The sequence below is a fragment of the Struthio camelus genome, chromosome 39 (genome assembly GCF_040807025.1).
Source record: "Struthio camelus isolate bStrCam1 chromosome 39, bStrCam1.hap1, whole genome shotgun sequence".
NCBI classification, from domain to species: domain Eukaryota; kingdom Metazoa; phylum Chordata; class Aves; order Struthioniformes; family Struthionidae; genus Struthio; species Struthio camelus.
In genome coordinates, this window is record NC_090980.1 from 339,729 (window position 1) to 359,244 (window position 19,516).

A 19,516-nucleotide genomic window follows, 5' to 3' on the forward strand; every position below is an offset into this window, starting at 1 on the left:
CGACTTTGCTGCTCTCGCGCCCGCCAAGGGTCGAAAAACTCTGCGTTTTTGTGTTCAAGTCTTTTTTTTTTTTTTTGGTCGTCGTTGTCGATCCTCTTTTTTTCGTTGTTTTTTTGTTTTTCCTTTGAAAAACCGGGTGTTGGCGGTTTTCGCGTTCGTCCATGCAACGCGCAGTTTCACAGTATTCTCGTCCGTCGCTGCTCGAGCCCAGCGGTGGGTGGGGGGGGGAAAGCCGGAGCCGAAAATGAGGTCAAAGAGACGGGGTTTGGTTTTCCCTCCGGCCCGCTCTCGGCGGTCTCTCATGGCTAAACTTCCTTCTCTGCGAGGAGCAAGACTTTGGTTCAGCGGCGCCAGGAGCGGCGCGACGTGAGGGCGGCGGCGGCGGCGCGACGTGAGGCGACGCCGGCGCCACAGGAGGCGACGCTGCGCCAGGGCGAGGCCGGGGCGAGGCCGGGGCGAGGCCGTCGCCATGGCGCCCGTGCGGCCTCGCCCGCCGTTGCCACGGCATCGCCTGCTGTTGCCGCGGCGTCGCCCGCCGTTGCCGCGGCGTCACCCGGCCGTCGCCACGGTGTCGCCCGCCGTCGCCGCGGCGCCTCCAGGCCGCCACGTCCATGAGGTATTTGGTCGCAGAGAGGGCCCGGCGCCCCGCGCGCTCCCTGGCCTCCCTTCCTCCGCTCAAGTCCTTTTAAGTTTATTTATTTATTTTTGTCTGTCGAGTCTCTTTGTTCGCTCGAAGTCAAGATTTTTTAATTATTATTTTAGCAGTTATTAGGTTTTTTTGTTTTGTTTTGTTTTCTGTTCTGTTTTTGGTTCAGAGGTTCCTCTCGCCCCCTCCAGGCACGCGGGGCCCCAGGGGCGTCGTGTGGAGATGCAGCGATTTTTCTTTTCTTTTTTTGGTTTTTGTTTTTTTTTGGTTTCCTTCGGGCCGTGGGCAGGGCGATGCTGGCGCCCCGTTTGTGGCGGTTCGTTTGGTTTGTCAGGCACTGCAAGATGAATTGTTCTTTTTTTTTTTTTGGTCTTTTTTTTTTTTTGGTGTGTGTGTGTGTGTGTGTGTGTTTTCGTTCGTTTGTTTGTTTTTTTCTCTCAGAACAACAGGTATAAAAATAAGAACGAAGCATCCTCGCGCCCCCACCGGGCCCCTCCGCACCGAGACAGGGGGGACCCCGCGGGGACGGGGCTGCCGGGGGCCGAACACGTCTCGTCCGTCCTGGGAATAAATAAATAGGGATGGGGGCGGCCGGCTGTCCGCTCCCGGGTCCGGCAGGGAGAAATCACAGCATTTAGAAGGAAAAAAATAAAAAGAAAACAACAACAACAAAAATTAAACACAACCGACGGGGCAGGAAGGGGGGAAACGGGACCCGATGACCGACACCGAGGGAAACGGCGAGAATGAGGGATTTTTGGTTAAGAGCATGAGACAGGCTGGCCCCCCCCCAACCCCCTCCCCGGTCCCCCATGGGAAATAAAAATAGATTAATAATAAATAAAAAGCTTTCAAAAGACATTCGACCGGACACAGAGGTTAGAAAAGTTTTGTAAAAAGCCTTTGGGATCAGCTAGAACTGGGTTTGCTTTGGGTTCGTCCTTTTTTTTTTTTTTTGGCGTGAAGTATTCATTTTTTCTCATTTCTCCCCTCCTGCCCTGATCCTCCCTCCTCCACACACTTTCAACAGACGCAAAACGGGGCAGAAAAACACCCCTTTTTGGTCTGTGCCCCCCAGGGAAATAAAAGGATTGGGAAATTTGGTGGGGAGGGGGGAAGTTGGAGGGGTCAGAGGAGCTGGGCCTCCCCCCCCCAAAATGGTTAAATTAAATTAAGTTAAAGGAGGGGGCGGGGAGGGGGGGGTCCGGCCACCCACCCGTCCCGGGACTTGGGGGCGCCGGGGTTTTTTGGGGGGGGGGAGTTTTTGGTTTTTTTAGCACGTGCTGGGGTTTGGGCGTGGGGAGGGGGGTGTTTATGTCATTTAATCTTTTTTCTTTTTTTGGTCGTTGCCGGTCTAGGGGGCTGCAGGGGGAGAGGCGGGGGGGGGGGCGTCCGTTCCTCCCCCCGCCCCGGGCCCCGTCACTCGGCCTGGGGGTCCGTGTCGGCGGCGGCGGCGGCGGCGTCGCTGGCGGAGCTGCAGGAGGAGCAGGACGGCGAGGAGGCCAGGCCGGGCGAAGCGGCGGCGGCGGCGGCGGCCACGGCGGCCACGGCGGCCGGCACCAGCCCCACGCCGCCGCCCGGGCCGGCCCCCAGCAGCGGCAGGGCGCCGTGGTTGAGGAAGAGCGGGGACGTCACCATGCTCTGGCTGCCCGCCGTCCCCGCGCTCGTGCCCAGCACCAGCGGCCCGCCGGCGTCAAGGCTGGAAAGCGGCAGGTTTCCACCACTGGCCAAGGCTGTGCGGAGAGAGAGCCGGGACCGGGGGGAAGCGGGGAGGGGGGTCGGATGGGGGGCGGCCCCACGGCACCTCCGCACGCTGCCCGCGCCATGGCAGGAGGCTTTGGGGGCCCCTGGCCGGGCCCAGAGGTTCTCCCTGCCCCCCAGAGACCCCCTGCCCTGCCCTGCCCCACGGGTGCCCCTGCCCCGTGGGTGCCCCCTGCACCATCCCCTGCCCCATAGCTTCCCCCTGCCCCGTGGGTACCCCCTGCACCATCCCCTGCCCCATAGCTTCCCCCTGCCCCGTGGGTACCCCCTGCACCATCCCCTGCCCCATAGCTTCCCCCTGCCCCGTGGGTACCCCCTGCACCATCCCCTACCCCATGGGTACCCCCTGCCCCATCCCCTGCCCCATAGCTTCCCTCTGCCCCATGGGTACCCCTTGCCCCATGGGTACCCCCTGCACCATCCCCTGCCCCATGGGTACCCCTTGCCCCATGGGTACCCCCTGCACCATCCCCTGCCCCATGGGTACCCCTTGCCCCATGGGTACCCCCTGCACCATCCCCTGCCCCATGGGTATCTCCTGCCCCATAGGTTCCCCCTGCCCCATAGGTTCCCCCTGCACCATCCTCTGCCCCATAGGTACACCTTGCCCCATGGGTACACCTTGCCCCATGGGTACCCCCTGCACCATATCCTGTCCCATAGGTTCCTCCTGCCCCATGGGCACCCCATGCCCCACAGCTTTGCCTACCCCACAGGATCAGAGTGCCCCTGCCCAGCCCCAGCCCTGCCCACAGGGGCACCTGAGGGGCCAACGCCCCCTCCCCAAAACCTGCCTGCCCCACAGGGCCCAAACCCCACAGGGCCCCGCTGCCCTGTCCCCCCGCAGCGCGCCAGACAGACGGACCCGCGCGGGTGAGCGTGCGGTTAGTGAGCAGCGGTGGGAGATGCGGGTTACGGCGGGCACAAAACACCATGGGTGGGATGAGAGGGGGCCCAGACCGTGGGGGTGGGGGTCTGGGGGGGGCCGCCCGCCCGGCCGCCTCTCGCACGCCCGCACGCGCACGGGGCCAGGCTGGCACGCGCACCGCCCCGGGCAGGTGGAGCTGCACACAGCGCGGTGCAAGCCCAATAGTGACTCTGCACGCCCGATCCCAGCTCTCAATGCGCCAGCTCGCGGCTCTTCGCACGCCTGATCCCAGCTCTCGACACGCCAGCTCGCGGCTCTTCGCACGCCCGATCCCAGCTCTCAATGCGCCAGCTTGCAGCTCTTCGCACGCCCGATCCCAGCTCTCGACGCGCCAGCTCGCGGCTCTTCGCACGCCCGATCCCAGCTCTCAATGCGCCAGCTCGCGGCTCTTCGCACGCCCGATCCCAGCTCTCAATGCGCCAGCTTGCAGCTCTTCGCACGCCCGATCCCAGCTCTCAATGCGCCAGCTCGCGGCTCTTCGCACGCCCGATCCCAGCTCTCAATGCGCCAGCACGCGGCTCTTCGCACGCCTGATCCCAGCTCTTGACATGCCAGCACGCGGCTCTTCGCACACCTGATCCCAGCTCTCGACGCGCCAGCTCGCGGCTCTTCGCACGCCTGATCCCAGCTCTCGACGCGCCAGCTCGCAGCTCTTCACACAGCCGATCCCAGCTCTCGACGCGCCAGCTCGCGGCTCTTCGCACAGCCGATCCCAGCTCTCAATGCGCCAGCTCGCAGCTCTTTGCACGCCCGATCCCAGCTCTCGACGCGCCAGCTCGCAGCTCTTCACACAGCCGATCCCAGCTCTCGACGCGCCAGCTCGCAGCTCTTTGCACGCCCGATCCCAGCTCTCGACGCGCCAGCTCGCAGCTCTTCACACAGCCGATCCCAGCTCTCGACGCGCCAGCTCGCAGCTCTTTGCACGCCCGATCCCAGCTCTCGACGCGCCAGCTCGCGGCTCTTCACACAGCCGATCCCAGCTCTCGACGCGCCAGCTCGCAGCTCTTTGCACGCCCGATCCCAGCTCTCGACGCACCAGCTCGCAGCTCTTCACACAGCCGATCCCAGCTCTCGACGCACCAGCTCGCGGCTCTTCGCACACCTGATCCCAGCTCAACATGCCAGCACGTGGCTCTTTGCATGTCCAATCCCAGCTCTCAACACGCCAGCTCACGGCTCTTTGCACACCAGAACCTGGCTCCCGACAGGCCAGCACACAGCTCTTTGCACATCCGATCCCAGCTCTTAACACGCCAGCACACGGCTCTTTGCATGCCTGATCCCAGCTCTCGATGCGCCAGCACGCAGCTCCGCACACCTGATCCCAGCTCTCCACGGGCCAGCACGTGACTCTTTGCACCCCGATCCCAGCTCTCGACGCAACAGCATGCGGCTCCGCACGCCCAATCCCAGCTCTCAACACACCAGCATGTGGCTCTTTGCACACCAGACTTTGGGTCTCGCCTTGCCGGTGCACGACTGCACAACAGCTCCCTGCTCTCTGCACCCCAGCACACACCTGTGTGCATAACAGCCCGCAGCTGTTTGCACACCAGTACAAGGCTCTTTGCACAACACCTCACAGTGCTCTGCACACCAGCGCACACTCATTTGCACGACAGCCTGCGGCCGTTTGCACCCTGCCCAGGCCAGCGCCTTGCACGCACGCGCCGCCCCCCTCCCGCCCCGAGGCGTCCAGGCGGGCGGTCTGGATGGTCGCGCGCACGCACCGTGCGTGGCACAAACCTTGGATGGTGGCCAGAGGGTTAGTGGCCATTAGCGCCGGGTTTAACCCTGCGTTCACCCCTAGCACAGTGCTTCTGCAAAGCAAAGCAGACGCAGCAGGTTACGGGGGCGAGGGGTCGGGGGAAGAGAGGAGCGGGGCCGGACCCCCCCACATGCACACCCCGCACCGAACCCTCCCTGCCGCCCGCACACTTACCCCGTGCCGGGATTCAGGCCCGAGAGGCCGATGGCCGCGTGGCCGCTGCTCTGGGGACTGGGGTTTGTGCTGTTGCTGGGGGGCGGCGTGACGGAGTTCAAGGCGGGGACCCCCCCAGCCCCCGCGCAGCGGCCGGTGGCCAGCGAGCCGGCCGCCGACGACAAGGTAGTAACTGCCGGAGGAGGCGGGAGGGAAAAAAAGACAGAAATGGGTGTTCACGCGCAGCCTGGAAACTTTGGCATCTTTTGGGGAGGTTCTACAGCAAAAAAAGGCCCCCCCCACCCACCACCACTCTACTCCCTTTGGTTAACGCGTGCCAGCACCGGCGCGGCCGCGGGGCAACGAACCTGTTGTGCTCAGACTGCTGGAAGCCTGGGAGAGCGGGAGGCTCACGCTGGGGCTGGGACTGGTCACCTGGCCGCAGAGAGATGCGTCACGGGGCAGCCGGACACCCCCAGGGACAAAGCTGGTGCGGGGTGGGGGGGACGGGGACCATGGGATGATATGGGGGGATGGGGACCTCCAAGCCAACATGGGGGACAGGGACCGTGGGCAATATGGGGGGACGGGGACCTCAAGGTCAATATGGGGGGATGAAGACCACAGGACCATGGGGCAGATGGGGACCTCGAAGCCACCTCGAAGGTGGACATGGACCATGGGCTATTCCGTGGGGAAAGAAACCATGAAGCCAACACAAGTAGACAGGGCCCATGGACCATGGTGGGACAGGGACAACCAGGTGCAGATGGGGCGGCCCAGGCTGGGGTGGGGCTGGGGTGGCGGCCCCAGGATGGGGCCCATCCACGGGAGCAGGGGTGGCCACGGGGGTGCAGGACCCACCATGTGGGGGCTGTAGCCGGGGGGCTTGCCCTGGGAGGGCAGCATGGGGCTGCTGCTGCAGGGGTTGATGCGCTTCTCCTTCTGGCGCCGGTTGCAGAACCAGACGCGGATGACCTCCTTCTCCATGTTGAGCTGCTCGGCGATGAGCAGGATCTCCTCTGAGGTAGGCTTCTGGTTCTGGGGGGGGACATGGGCGGGCGTCAGGGTGGGTGTCAGGGTGGCCGTCGGGACGGGGCAGGGGGTGCCGGCGCAGTGCCACTCACCGCGAGAAAGCTCTTCTCCAGGGCGAAGCGGACGTTGGTCTCAATACTGGTCCGCTTCTTGCGGCGCCGTCCCGGCAGCCCGTCGAAGCCCAGGCTGGGGCTGCTCAGCTGGTTGGGGCTGGGCAAGGTGGAGTCCACCGACATGGTCTCTGCGTGGTGGAGGGGGGTGACACGGGCGGTGTTGGCACCTGGGATGGTGCTGTCACATGTCCCCCCTGCCCCGCTCGGCCCCGCGGGTCCCCCCCATCTCACCAGCGTCGTTGAGCCATTTCTCCAGCAGCGGCTTGAGCTTGCACATGTTCTTGAAGCTGAGGTTGAGCGCCTCGAAGCGCGAGATGGTTGTCTGGCTGAAGTCGTTGCCGTAAAGCTTCCCCATCGCCAGCCCCACATCGCCCTGCCGGGGTTGGGGGGGGGGGGGGGAGCTCAGCACCAGGCCCAGGCATCTGGGGCCGCCTCTCACAGAATCACAGAAGGGTTGAGGTTGGAATGGACCCATGCAGATCGTCCAGTCCAATCCCCCTGCTCAAGCAGGGTCACCTAGAGCAGGCTGCCCAGGACTGTGTCCAAATGGCTGTTGAGTATCTCCAAGGAAGGGGACTCCACAGTGTCTCTGGGCTACCTGCTCCAGTGCTCGGTCACCCTCACAGCCAAGAAGTCTTTCCTCATGTTCAGATGGAATTTACCTTTTTTCAGTTTGTGCCCGTTGCCTCTCGTCCTACTGCTGGGCACCACTGAGGAGGGTCTGGCCCCATCCTCTTGACACCCTCCCTTTAGATACTTGTACACGTTGGTGAGATCCCCCCTGAGCCTTCTCCAGGCTGAACAGGCCCAGCTCCCTCAGCCTTTCTTCATAGGAGAGATGCTCCAGTCCCCTCATCATCTTAGTAGCCCTTCACTGGACCTGCTCCAGGAGCATCACGTCTCTCTTGTACTGGGGAGCCCAGAACTGGACACAGTCCTCCAGGTGAGATCTCACCAGGGCTGAGGAGAGGGGCAGGATCACCTCCCTCCACCTGCTGGCAACACTCTGCCTCATGCACCAGGATCCCCTTGGCCTTCTTGGCCACAAGGGCACACTGCTGCCTCACGCTTAACTTGTTGTCCACCAGCACTCCCAGGTCCTTCTCTGCAGAGCTGCTTTCCAGCAGGTCAGCCCCCAACCTGTCCTGGTGCACGGGGTTATTCCTCCCTAGACGCAGGACTCTGCAATTCCCTATGTTGAACTCCATGAGCTTCTTCTCCGCCCAACTCTCCAGGTCCCTCTAAACGGCTGCGCTGAAGCCGAGGGACATGACACCCACTGCTGCCCCCCACGTCTACCCGGCCGGGATGCTGCCCACCCCCCGGCAGGCCACGGCACTACCTGCGTGAAGCCCAGCTTGATGCGGCGCTGCTTGAAGGTGCGTGCAAACTGCTCCAGCTCCTCCAGGTCGCTGGGCTCCTCGGGGTGTGCCGGCGGCTCCAGGCATTTGGGGGGGGGCCCGTGGCTGAGGTGGGACTCGGGGAGGCCTGGCCGAGTCGTTGGCTGCGGGCAGAGGTGGTGTTGGGGTGGGGGGGGGACACGGCCGCGCAGAAGGGCCGGACGTCAGTGGGGGCCACTGCGGCGTGTCCCCCCCGCCGCCGCTGCCGCCACCGTCCCTCACCTGTGCTGGCAGCCCCGAGCGGGGCTGGTTTGGCAGGAGGCCCCCGGGGTTTTGCTGAGGTAGCTGAAAGAGATTTGGCGTCGACAGCAGCCCTGCGAAAGAGGAGAGGGGCCGGTCAGGCCGGGGACCGCCGTCGTCGTCCTCGGTGTCCCCCCGCGTCCCGTCCCCCACCCGCCTCGCACCTTGCTGTCCTTGCTGGGCCGGTGGCAGCAGGAACTGGGCGGGCGGCTGGAGGTGGTGGCCAGGGACGAGCACCAATTGCTGGAGCTGCAGGAGCTGCTGGATGTCCTGGGGACGGCAGGGGACAGCGGCCAGGGGCAGGGGTGAGCCGGGGCCGCAGAGGGGCGGTCGGGGACGGGGGAGAAGCACGGAGTCCCCAGGGCGAGCGGCGGCGGGGGGCCGGGCAGGGGGTCCCCCCCTTACCTGGGCGCTGAGCTGGATGGGCTGGGAGAGGGCGAGCGGCGGGGCGGGCGGCTGCCCCGCGGCCCCCTCCCCGCCCGGCGGCGGAGCAGCGGCGGCAGCGGCGGCGGCGGCGGTGGCGGTGGCAGCGGTGGCGGCGGCCGCGGCGCTCGACTGCTGCACCGCCGCCGCCAGGAGCTGGGCTTGCGCCTGCTGCAGGAGCAGCTGCTGCTGGGCCGGCATCAGCGCCGTCAGCTGCGCGGGCAGCGCGGGCGGCGGGGGACGGGGACAGCGGGGGACAGGTAGGGGACAGGCGACAGGTTCGACACAGACAAGGGACAGGCAGGAGACAGGTTTGGGACAGGCAGGAGATGGGACAGGTTTGGGACAGGCAGGGGATGGGTTGGAGACAGGCGACGTTCAAGATAGGCAAGGGACAGGTTTGAGACAGGCAGGGGACAGGTAGGGGACAGGTTCATAGCAGGAAATATGTTGGGGACAGGCAGCAGACGGGACAGACAGGGACGGGACATGAAACAGGTTGGAGACAGGCAGAGGACAGGCAGGGGACAGGCAGGGGACACATGGATGGGCAGAGGTGAAGCGAGGACAGAGGCACAAGTGAGGACGGCAGGGGACAGATTGGGGGGACGTGCAGAGGGAACAGGGACACGGATGGTTTTGGGGGCGCAGGGATGGGGTGGAAGAAGGGAGATGGAGTTGGGGACACAGGGATGGAGTTGGGGACACAGACAGATGTGGGGACGCAGAGATGGGGTTGGGCACATGGGGGCAGGTTGGGGACATAGATGCGGGATGAAGGCACAGGGACAGATTTGGGGACACACGGACAGATTTGGGGACATGGGGACAGATTTGGGGATCCGGGGGCAGATTGGAGACCCACAGACAGATTTGGGGGCACGTGGAGAGATTTGGGGACATAGGGACAGATTTGGGGACAGATGTGGGGACACAGGGACGGGGTTGAGCACACAGGGACAGATTTGGGGACAGGTTGGGGACAGATTTGGGGAGCCGGGGAGGGGGTGGAGCGCACAGGGACAGATTTGGGGACGGGTTGGGGACAGGGCCGAGGCGGGTGTGTAGAGGTTAGGCGGGGGGGCACAGAGAGGGGGGGCAGCCAGTTAGTAGAGAGCATTTGCCAAGCAGCCCCCCCGCAACCCCAGCAGTGCTAACGAGGGGCCCCGGCGTCCGGGGGAGTCCCCGTGTCCCCATCCCCCCCACCCCGCAGCGAGCGGCGCAGCCCCAGCAGCACTAACGAGGGGCCTCGGCGTCCAGGGGGATCCCTGTGTCCCCCCTAACCCCCCCACAACGAGGGGCCTCAGCGTCCGGGGGGATCCCCGTGTCCCCCCTAACCCCCCCTACAACGAGGGGCCCTGGCGTCCGGGTCCCCACCCGGCCCCACACTCACCCCCGCCAGCTGGCTCCCCGCCAGCATCAGCTGGGGCTGGGGCAGGGGCTGGGCTGGGGGCAGCTCCGCCGCATCCTCCGCCTTGATCTGGGGGGGGGGGAGACAGGTTGTGGGGGGGCAGACCCACGGGGGACACCCCCCCCGCATGGGGCTGCATCGGGGAGGCATCGCTTCCCCCCACCCCACGTGGGGCTAAAGCTACCCTGGGGGGGTGCAGCCCCACGCACCCCCCCCGTCCCACGTGAGGCAGGCAAGCCGGGGGGGGCCCCACTCTCGCCCCCGCCCCCCCCAGCGGCGTTTCCTGTTTTGCCGCCGCCCCCGGGCCGGGATTTCCCCCCCCCCACCCCCCCCCCGCGTCACCCGCCCGCACCCGCCGCCCAAACAGGAACCGCCCGGCGGGGGGAGCTGGGGGGGGATGTGGGGGGCTGGGGGACATGGGGGGGCCCGGGGCTATGGGGGGGCTGGGGAGATGGGGCTCATGGGGGTATGGGGGAGGCTGGGGATATGGGGGGTTGGATGGGGGCGTGGGGGGCCGGGGGTGTGGGGCAGGTGGGGGGCTCCGGGGGGTGGGGAGCTGGCTGTGGGGCAGGTGGGGGGCTCCGGGGGGTGGGGGGCTGGCTATGGGGTAGGGTGTGGGGCAGGTGGGGGGCTCCGGGGGGGGGGTGGGGCTGGCTATGGGGTAGGGTGTGGGGCAGGTGGGGGGCTCTGGGGGGTGGGGGGCTGGCTATGGGGTAGGGTGTGGGGCAGGTGGGGGGCTCCGGGGGGGGGTGGGGCTGGCTATGGGGTAGGGTGTGGGGCAGGTGGAGGGCTCTGGGGGGTGGGGGGGCTGGATGTGGGGTAGGGTGTGGGGCAGGTGGGGGGCTCTGGGGGGTGGGGGGCTGGCTATGGGGTAGGGTGTGGGGCAGGTGGGGGGCTCTGGGGGGTGGGGGGCTGGCTATGGGGTAGGGTGTGGGGCAGGTGGGGGGCTCCGGGGGGTGGGGGGCTGGATGTGGGGTAGGGTGTGGGGCAGGTGGGGGGCTTGGGGGGGGCGGGGCTGGCTAGGGGACAGGCGGGGGGCGCTTACCTTGGCTCCGGGGCCTGGGGGGGCCGGGGCAAACGGGGGGGGCTTGTTCTGCTGGGCCTGGGGGGAGATGCAGTGGGTCAGGGGGGCGCGCGGACCCCACGGCTACCCCACAGCTGCTCCACGCCCACCCCACATCCATCCCACAGCTCTTCACACCTCCCCACGGCGCCCCATGCCTGACTCACACCCCCCCACGGCCTCCCACGCCCACCCCACGGCGCCCCACAGCCCCCCCGGCGCCCCCCGTCTCACCTGGTGGTTCGTGTCGGGTCCATTTCTTTCTGTGTCTGCAACGAGACCGGGGGGGGGGTCACCATCGGCCCCCCCCCACCTCCCCTGGGTGCCCTATGGGTCCCCGACCCCTATGGATCCTCTGTGCCTCCCCCTGTGCCCTCCGCGTCCCCCATGGGTCTCCCTATCCCTAGGCACTCCGTCCCCTATGGGTCCTCTATGGGTCCCCTATGGGTTCCCCTGCCCCCCGCCCCCAAAGGTCCCCCTGTTCCCTATGGGTCCCCTATGGGTCCCTTGCGGGTCTGCCAGTCCCCTACAGGTCCCCTACGGGTCCCCCTGCCCTCTATGGGCACCTATCCCCTATGGATTCCCCCATGGGTCCCCTGTCCCCTATGGGTCCCCCTCTCTCCCCAAGGTCCCCTATGAGTCCTCCGTCCCCTCTGGGTCCCCCATAGCTCTCACAGGCCCCTATGGGTCCCCCACGGGTCCCCTGTCCCCTATGGGTCCCCCACTGGCCACCCATCCCCACTGTCCCCCCCATAGCGCGTGTCCCCCCGTCCCCCGTGTCCCCCCCCGCGGTACCTGGGTGCTCCCCGTGCAGCTCCGCGCGCGCCTTCTCCGCCTCCAGGGGCTTAGACATCCTTATTTCTGGGGGGAGGGACACACAGAGGGGCTGAGCCCCGGCACGGGGCCCAGGCGTCCGGGCGCCCCCCGCCCCCTCCCGTTACCTCTGCCCCCCCCGGGGCGCCGGGTTCGAGGAGACGCAGCAGCGACTGGGCCCCGAGCCCGGGGCGCCCGGCCCGGCCCGGCCTCATTTGCATGAGCCACTGAGTCACTAACGAGCGCGCCGAGCCCCGAAACCCCGGGGGCGAGCGGGGAGCCCGGGGGGACGCCGCGGGGACGGGGACGAGGACGCGCCCCCGCCCGCAGCCTCACCGCCTTTCCGCGCCCCATGGCGGGGGGGGGGGTGAGCGCCCGGCCCTGAGCGTGCACAAGCGTGCACAAGCGCGTGCTCGGCCGCGCGCACGGGGAGCTGTGCACGGGGAGCACGAGGTTGTGCGGGCCGGGCAGCGCGCGTGCAAGGGGCAGGGTCCACGTGCAAAGGGGCGCGGGGCACGTGCAAAGGCCACGGCGTGCGTGTGCAAAGGGGCATGATGTGCGTGCAAAGGGCATGGCGCACACGCAAGGGGCAGCTGCACGTGCAAGGGGCAGGGCGTGCATGCACGGGCGTGCAAAGGGGCAGAGTGCGTGCACGGCACGCATGCCAGGGCCACGGTGCGCGTGCAAAGGCCACGGCGCACGCATGCACGGTGCCTGTGCAAAGGGGCACGGTGCCTGGGCACGGGGCAGGGTGCACGCGCGTGCAAGGCTCTGCAGCCAGGCCCCGGCGTGTCTCCCCGGCCCCGCATCCGCGCGTGCGAGCGTGGCCGTGCCCGCGCCCAGCCCGAGCTGCGCGGGGCAGCCAGGCCGCCCGCTCGCCCGCTCGCCCGGCCGGCGGTGCTGGGGGGCCGCAGCCTGCACAGCGCGCGGGCCAAGGGCGCGTGCACGCGCGGGTGTGCGCAGGCGCGGGTGTGCACGGCTGCGCACGCTGACCCCTGCCCCGGCAGGACCCAGGCCCCCCCCCGGCACTTTCACTTCTCCTATTTGTTTCCCTTTCACATTTTTAGCCCGTTTAAAAACAGCCCCTGATTTACTGAAAACTGCCTAAATTTAGCTGCCAGGAACCCGCTGGACCCCCCTGGGCAGCACCGGGCCCTCCCCGCTCCCTGGGAGACACCCCCACCCCGCAACACCCTGCCCAGGGGCACCCCCAGCCTGCAACACCTCTACCCAGGAGATACCCCCCACCCTGCAACACCCCTACCAAGGAGACACCCCCCCACCTCACAACACCCTGCCCAGGGGACACCTCCGACCTGCAATACCCCTTCCCAGGAGACACCCCCAGCCCACAACACCTCTACCCAGGAGAGACCCCTGACCTGCAACACCCCTTCCCGGGGGACACCCCACCCTGCAACATCCTTACCCAGGAGATACCCCCCACCCTGCAACACCCCTACCAAGGAGGCACCCCCCCACCTCACAACACCCTGCCCAGGGGACACCTCCGACCTGCAATACCCCTTCCCAGGAGACACCCCCAGCCCACAACACCTCTACCCAGGAGAGACCCCTGACCTGCAACACCCCTTCCCAGGGGACACCCCACCCTGCAACACCCCTACCAAGGAGACACCCCCCCACCTCACAACACCCTGCCCAGGGGACACCTCTGGCCTGCAACACCCCTTCCCAGGAGACACCTCCAGCCCACAACACCCTTCCCAGGGGACACTCACCCTGCAACACCCTTCCAGGGGTCTCCCCAGCCCATGACACCCTTTCATGTGAAACACTCCATCCCACAAACACCCCTTCACAAGGGGGGGACCCCTTGACTACCCCCACCCTGCAACACGCCTACACAGGAGACACCTCCACCCTGCAACACCCTTCCCAGGGGACACCCAACCCTGCGTGCTGCCCCCCAAACACACAGCACCCGCATGCCCCCAGCACCCTCCTCCAGCCAGTGGCACCCCACAGCACCCCACGCCGGGGGCACCCAGCCCTATAGCACCCCACACCGGGGACCCTTAACCTCGCACAGCCCTGTGGGGCCCACAGCAACCCACATCAGGGGCACCCATGGGGCCCAGAACGCCCCAGAGCACCCCACACCGCAGACCCTGAACCCCACACGGCCCCACAGCACCCCACATCAGGGGCACCCATGAGCACAGCCCCATGGGGCCCAGAGCACCCCACAGCACCACACCCTGGGGACCCTGAACCCCAGCACAGCCCCATGGACCCCACAGCACCCCATGCCAGGGGCACCTATGGGGTCCAGCACAGCCCCATAGAGCCCAGAGTGCCCCATAGCACCCCATGCCAGGGGTACCCATGGGGTCCAGCACAGCCCCGTGGGGTCCAGCACAGCCCCGTGGGGCCCAGAGCACCCCACTGCACCTCACACCAGGGACCCTGAACCCCAGCACAGCCCCACACGCCCCATAGCATCCCACAGCCCCCCATACCGGCAACCCCCCACCTCCGGCACCACTCCACGCACCCCACAGCACCCCATGCCAGGGGCACCCATAGGGGCCACCACATCTCCATGGGGCCCACAGCACCCTGCCCCGGGGACCCTGAACCTAGCGCGGCCCAATGGGCCCCCCACGGTGCCATGCCGGGGGCCACCGTGGGTCCCACACCCCCCGACACCGCCCCGTCCCCCGTACCTGCTGCCCACATGGCCGCGATCACCATAGCGGGGCCGGGGCTGCGGCACCCTGCGCCGGGTGCCCGGGGCGGGGGCCCCGCGCAACATGCGTGTGGGGCGGACCCACGGCGCCACCAGGAAGCAGCTGGGAGGAAACGCCGGGGCCAGCGGGCGCCGCACGTGGGCCGCCTCGGCGCGGCCGCCCCGCGCACGTGAGCGTGCGGCACCGCGTGCCCGCTCGCTCGCCCGCCCACCCGGCGCGTGGGAGCCGTGCGAGGGGCAGCCCCGTGCATGCTGCCGGGCTGGCGCCACCATCTCGCACGCCCCTGACAAGCGTGTGAGCTCCGTGCATGCTCGGTGCATGTTCCTTGCACGCCTCCGGGGCAGCATTGTGCACTGTGGCCTTGCACGGCCCTGCCAGGCACGTGTGCCCTGTGCATGCTCGGTGCAGGCTCCTTGCACATCTCCAGGGCACCAACGCGCACTGTGGTCTTCCATGGCCCTGCCAGGCACGTGTGCCCTGTGCACACTTGGTGCATGCTTCTTGCACACCTCCAGGGCATCGGCGAGTGCCACAGCTTTGCATGGCCCTGCCAGCCACATGTGCCCTGTGCACTCCTTGCACGCCACCAGGGCTACTGAGCACACCGTGGCCTTGCCCAGGCCTGCCAAGTGCCCACACCCTATGCCCACTTGGCACGTGTCCCCATGCACGCCTCCAAGGCACTGGGGCACACTGCAGCCTTGCACAGCCCTGCCAGGCACATGAGCCCCAATGCACGCTCACTGCGTGCCCTGTGCACGCCTCCAGGGCCCCAGTGCCCACCATGACCTTGCACACCTCTGCCAAGTGTGTGCACCCCAGCACACTTGGCGTGCACCCTATGCACGCTTCCAGGGCCCCTGCATGCTCCAGCACACTCGGTGCACGCTCAGGGCCAGGCACACCGCGGGGCTGCCCCTGGCCAGGCTGAGCCGTCGCCGCAGCTCGCCAGAGGGCAGCAGGGCCCCGCGGCTCGCACGGCGCCTCGCACGGCCGCGCACGGGGCCTCGCGCGGCGCCAGCACAGCTGCAGCGAGGTGGCGGCTGGCGGGGCGACACGCCGCGGTGCGCAGAGACGCACGTCGCCCTGCGCACACCTGGCTGGGCCCACCGGGTGCTCGCCGGGCTGTGCCGCCATGGGAAGAGCCCCGGAAACGCCGGGCGGCCGCGCAGACAGACACCTGCAGGGCCGGAGCCGGGCCGGCCGCAGGGGCAGCCCGCAGCAGCCACCCCCGGACGGCACAGAGCGCACGACGCAGCACGACTGTGCAACACGGCACCGCTGCAATGCTTGTGCACAGCACAGCACGATGGTGCACAGCACGGCACGGCTGTGCAATGCGGCACAGTGCTGCTGCATACAGCACAGCATGACTGTGCAACGCGGCACCGCTGCAATGGTCGTGCACAGCACAGCACGACAGTGCACAGCACGGCACAGCCATGCAATACGGCACAGCTGTGCAACACGGCATGATGGTGCAACATGGCACTGCATGGCTGCACACAACACAGCACAACTGTGCACAGCGCAGCACAGCCGTGCAACACGGCACAGCATCACTGTTCATGATACAGCATAACTGTGCAACATGGCACCACTGCACAGACAGGGCACAACACAGCACAGCTGTGCAACACACCGTGGTGTCGCTGCGCACACAGCAGACAGTACAGCACAGCCGTGCAACTTGGCATGGCATCGCTGCATGCAACACAGCACAACTGTACAACGTGGCACGGCACAGCACCACCACACACAGTACAGCATCACTGCATGCCACATGGCACAGCCGTGCAACACGGCATCGCTGCCCGGACAGTGCCCAGCACCGCACGGCCATGCACAGCGCCACGCAGCAGGGCTGCCCCGAGGCCGCACAACATAGAGCGGCCGTGCGCAGGCCGGTGGCACCGCGCCACCCAACCCCACACAGCCGTGCAGCGTGCGATGCAACCCCTGCACACGTAGGGCCACCGCCCAGCACACTCGTGTGCACAGCCCGGCCCGGCGGGGTGGGGGCTGCCGGGGGCGGCAGCGGCGGTGGGAAGCGCCGCGGCAGCTCCGGCTCATATTTCTCAGGCGATCGATGCTTTTGACTCCGAACAAGACAATAATCACCGCGCGCCGCGCGGCCATCGACCGCCAGCGAGCGCCGGCTCCCGGGGGAACGGGGCTGCCCCGCGCTGCCGCACACCCCCCTGTGAGGGCACACGTGTGTGCGAGGCACACCGGGGCCCGTGCACCCACCCCAGGCCGCGGGGCTGGGGCAAGGAGAGCAGCGTGCGAGGGCTGGAGGGGGGATACGTTTGCATGCTGGGCTGTCACACCTCGCACGCCACCCCCTTGCCCAATGCCCCTTGCACACTGCCCCTTGCACGCTGCCCTCAGGCGTCTGCAGCGGTGACGGGAAATGCACACGTGAGAAATGCACACGTGGGGGACGCGGTGCTGCACACGTCCCTGTAGCTCGCGTGTCCGCAGCCCGGCCATGCTGCAGCGCCTGTGAGCACCGGCGCGGGCAGGTCACGCGTGGCCCGAGCACGCGTGTCCTGTGCATGCCAGTGGCCTCCCCGTGCATGCCCGGGGGGGGCATGCGGACCCGCTCAGTGCCTGGCCCAGGAGCACGCGTGTGCAGGCGTGTTGCTCCGTGTGCCCGGCCCGTGCAATGCTGGGGGGGGCCATGCCTTTGTGTGGGGCGAGCACGTCCCCCTTTGTGTCCCCTGTGTCACCGTCGCCGCCCCCCCCCCCCCGCGCGGGGGGAGGACGCGGGTTGTTCCTGACAATGGGAAATGGTTTCCGTGTCTCCGCATCGATCGATCGGGCGAGGGGGAAGGGGGAGGCGGTGGCAGGGGGGCGGCAGGGGGGCAGCAGGGGGGGCTGCTGGCTCCGCATGCCCCGGCCACCCCCTGCTGCTGCTCGGGGAGGGGGGACACGGGGGGTCCCGGAGCCCCCAGCACCTGCCGGTGCTGGGGGGGCAGCAGCGGTCGCAGCGCTCGCTCAAGGTCACGCACAAAGGGCCCAGGCGTTCGGGCACCCGGCTCCCCCCTGCGCTGGCCTGGGGACCCTGCCGCCCTCGGAGCCAGCAGAGAGCCCAGGCGTCCTGCCCCCCCCCCAACCCCTGCTCCAGCCTAGCACCCTCCAGCCCCTCCCAGCGCTGGTCCGGCTCCCGGCCCCCCCTACCCCGCTCTGAGGGGGCCCAGGCGTCCGGCTCCCACCCCGCCCAACTCTCGCAGCCCCCCGCACCGGCCCAATTTGCCCGATTGCCCGAGCTGTCTGTCAGGCCGCAGCCGGGCCGGGCGCCCCGCTGGGGGCCATGAGCGGGGTCACCCCCCCCGGGGGTCCCCGGCTCCGGCCGTGGGAATGGGCTGGGCTGGGGCTGAGAACCAGCCAACTCGCTGCACGCGCAGGGGCCAGGCCCAGCCCCCCTGAGGCAGCTGGGGGGGGGGGCGCATGGGGGGCAAATCCTGGCTCAGCGCTTGCTGTCCCTGCAGAGCTGCCGGTAATTAAAACCCCATTAAAGTTCATCAAGCGGCTCCGTTGCTGACCTCGCGCGGCGGAGCTGTGCGCCTGCTCTCCTGCCCCACGGCACCTGCTTGGGCACTGGCCCCACACAGAACAGGGACCCCAAAACCCCCAGAACCTTCCCGCCCCCAATGTCTCTCCACCATGTCCCATCCCCATCCCGTTCCCATCCCATCCCCGTTACCACTCCTAGCCCCATGCCTATCCCACTCCCACCCCATCCCCATTCGCATCTCCATCCCTATTCCCACCCCATCCCAGCTCATTCCCATCCCCATTCCCACTCCCACCCCATCTCCATCCCGCCCCTCTCGGTCCCACCTGCCCCCATCGACCGGCCGCCACCACGATCCGGCCGTGGGGACCGAGCGTGCTGGGGCTGCCGCGGGTTCAGGGTTCGGGGTTCAGGGTCCGGGGCCGGGTCGGGCTCCCCCCTCCGGCTCTTACCACCACCCGCCACTGCCTCCCTGTGCGCTCCGGGGCGGCACCGGCACCGGTGCGGTGGGGGGGCAGGGGGAGGCCGGACACGGGGGTCGCATGGGGCCCCGGCGTGCCAGCCGTGCCCCTCTCCCCCCCCCACCCTGGCCTGCAGGTGCTGCACGCAATGGTAGCAGGGGGGCTGCACCCAGACACTGGGGTGCCCCCTTCCCTGCTTTACACCCCCATTGCATCCCCACTGCACACCCCACTGCACACCCCCATTGCACACATAGCCCTTCCCATTGCACACCCAGTTATGTGCACAGCCCTTCCCATTGCACATCCCCATTGCACAACCCCATTGCATGCACAGCCTTTCCCATTGCACCCCCCCATTGCACCCCCATTGCACACCCCCATTGCACACCCAGTTACGTGCACAGCCCTTCCCATTGCACATCTCCATTGCACCCTCCATTGCATGCACAGCCTTTCCCGTTGCACCCCCATTGCACAACCCCATTGCACCCCCTCTTTGCATGCACAGCCCCCCCATTGCACACCCCACTGCACACCCACATTGCACACACAGCCCTCCCCATTGCACACCCAGTTGTGTGCACAGCTCTTCCCATTGCACACCCCCGTAGCACACCCCCGCGGCGCGCCGCCCCCCGCCGCAGCCTCGCCACGCCAGGCAGCAGCGACCCGGCCGGCCGTCGCGGCCCCCCCGGCCCGGGTGCCCCCCCAGCCCCAGCCGCCCAGACAAAAGCAATTATCCCGGGTGGAGGCGGCTGGGGGGGGTACCCCGGTACCGGGGCCACCGCCACAGCCCCCGACCCCACGATGCAACGTGACCGCAGCAGTCCCCAGTGTGAGGACATGCTGGGACAGTGCCCCCCCCCCCCCCCAGCGCGGGGACATGCTCCGCCCTGGGACAGTCCCCACGGCAGGGACCCAGAGGGGCCAGGACTGTCCCCAGGGCAAGGACCCGCAGCAACCAGAACTGTCCCCAGCACGGGGACACAGCGCAACTGTGCTGGTCCCCAATGCAGGGACACAGTGTCACTGTGAGCGGCCTCAGCGCAGGGACCCAGTGCAAC

At 67.8% G+C, this 19,516-nt stretch overlaps 1 protein-coding gene across 3 annotated transcripts; it reads right to left on the bottom strand.

Annotated features, from left to right (window-relative positions):
* Positions 1-57: 57 nt before the first annotated feature.
* On the bottom strand, positions 58-14,581 carry POU2F2 (POU class 2 homeobox 2). 3 transcript variants are annotated; one of them, XM_068924229.1, is made up of 16 exons: positions 11,883-12,123; positions 11,737-11,802; positions 11,176-11,210; positions 10,924-10,980; positions 9,861-9,947; positions 8,450-8,680; positions 8,209-8,314; positions 8,027-8,118; positions 7,747-7,908; positions 6,636-6,777; positions 6,384-6,532; positions 6,121-6,297; positions 5,625-5,691; positions 5,278-5,449; positions 5,082-5,155; positions 58-2,379 (listed from the first exon to the last, which is right to left on the bottom strand). In XM_068924229.1, exons 1-16 carry the CDS (start codon positions 12,106-12,108, stop codon positions 2,066-2,068), a joined length of 2,157 nt encoding a protein of 718 aa, XP_068780330.1. In that variant the 5' UTR covers positions 12,109-12,123; the 3' UTR covers positions 58-2,065. The 3 variants fall into 3 exon arrangements, with proteins under 3 accessions (XP_068780330.1, XP_068780329.1, XP_068780328.1); XM_068924228.1 differs by lacking the exons at positions 58-2,379; positions 8,450-8,680; positions 11,883-12,123 and adding an exon at positions 14,445-14,581 and having other exon boundaries at positions 3,366-5,155; XM_068924227.1 differs by lacking the exons at positions 58-2,379; positions 8,450-8,680 and having other exon boundaries at positions 3,366-5,155.
* Positions 14,582-19,516: the final 4,935 nt, after the last annotated feature.

Coding starts and splice junctions, on each gene's coding strand:
- POU2F2 (XM_068924229.1), bottom strand. CDS start 12,108: ATGGGGCGCGGAAAGGCGGTGAGGCTGCGGGCGGGGGCGCGTCCTCGT. Junction 9,948..10,923: donor CCCCAGGCCCCGGAGCCAAG/GTAAGCGCCCCC, acceptor CCCCCCCCCCAG/ATCAAGGCGGAGGATGCGGC. Junction 8,119..8,208: donor GGCCCAGCAAGGACAGCAAG/GTGCGAGGCGGG, acceptor CCTCTTTCGCAG/GGCTGCTGTCGACGCCAAAT.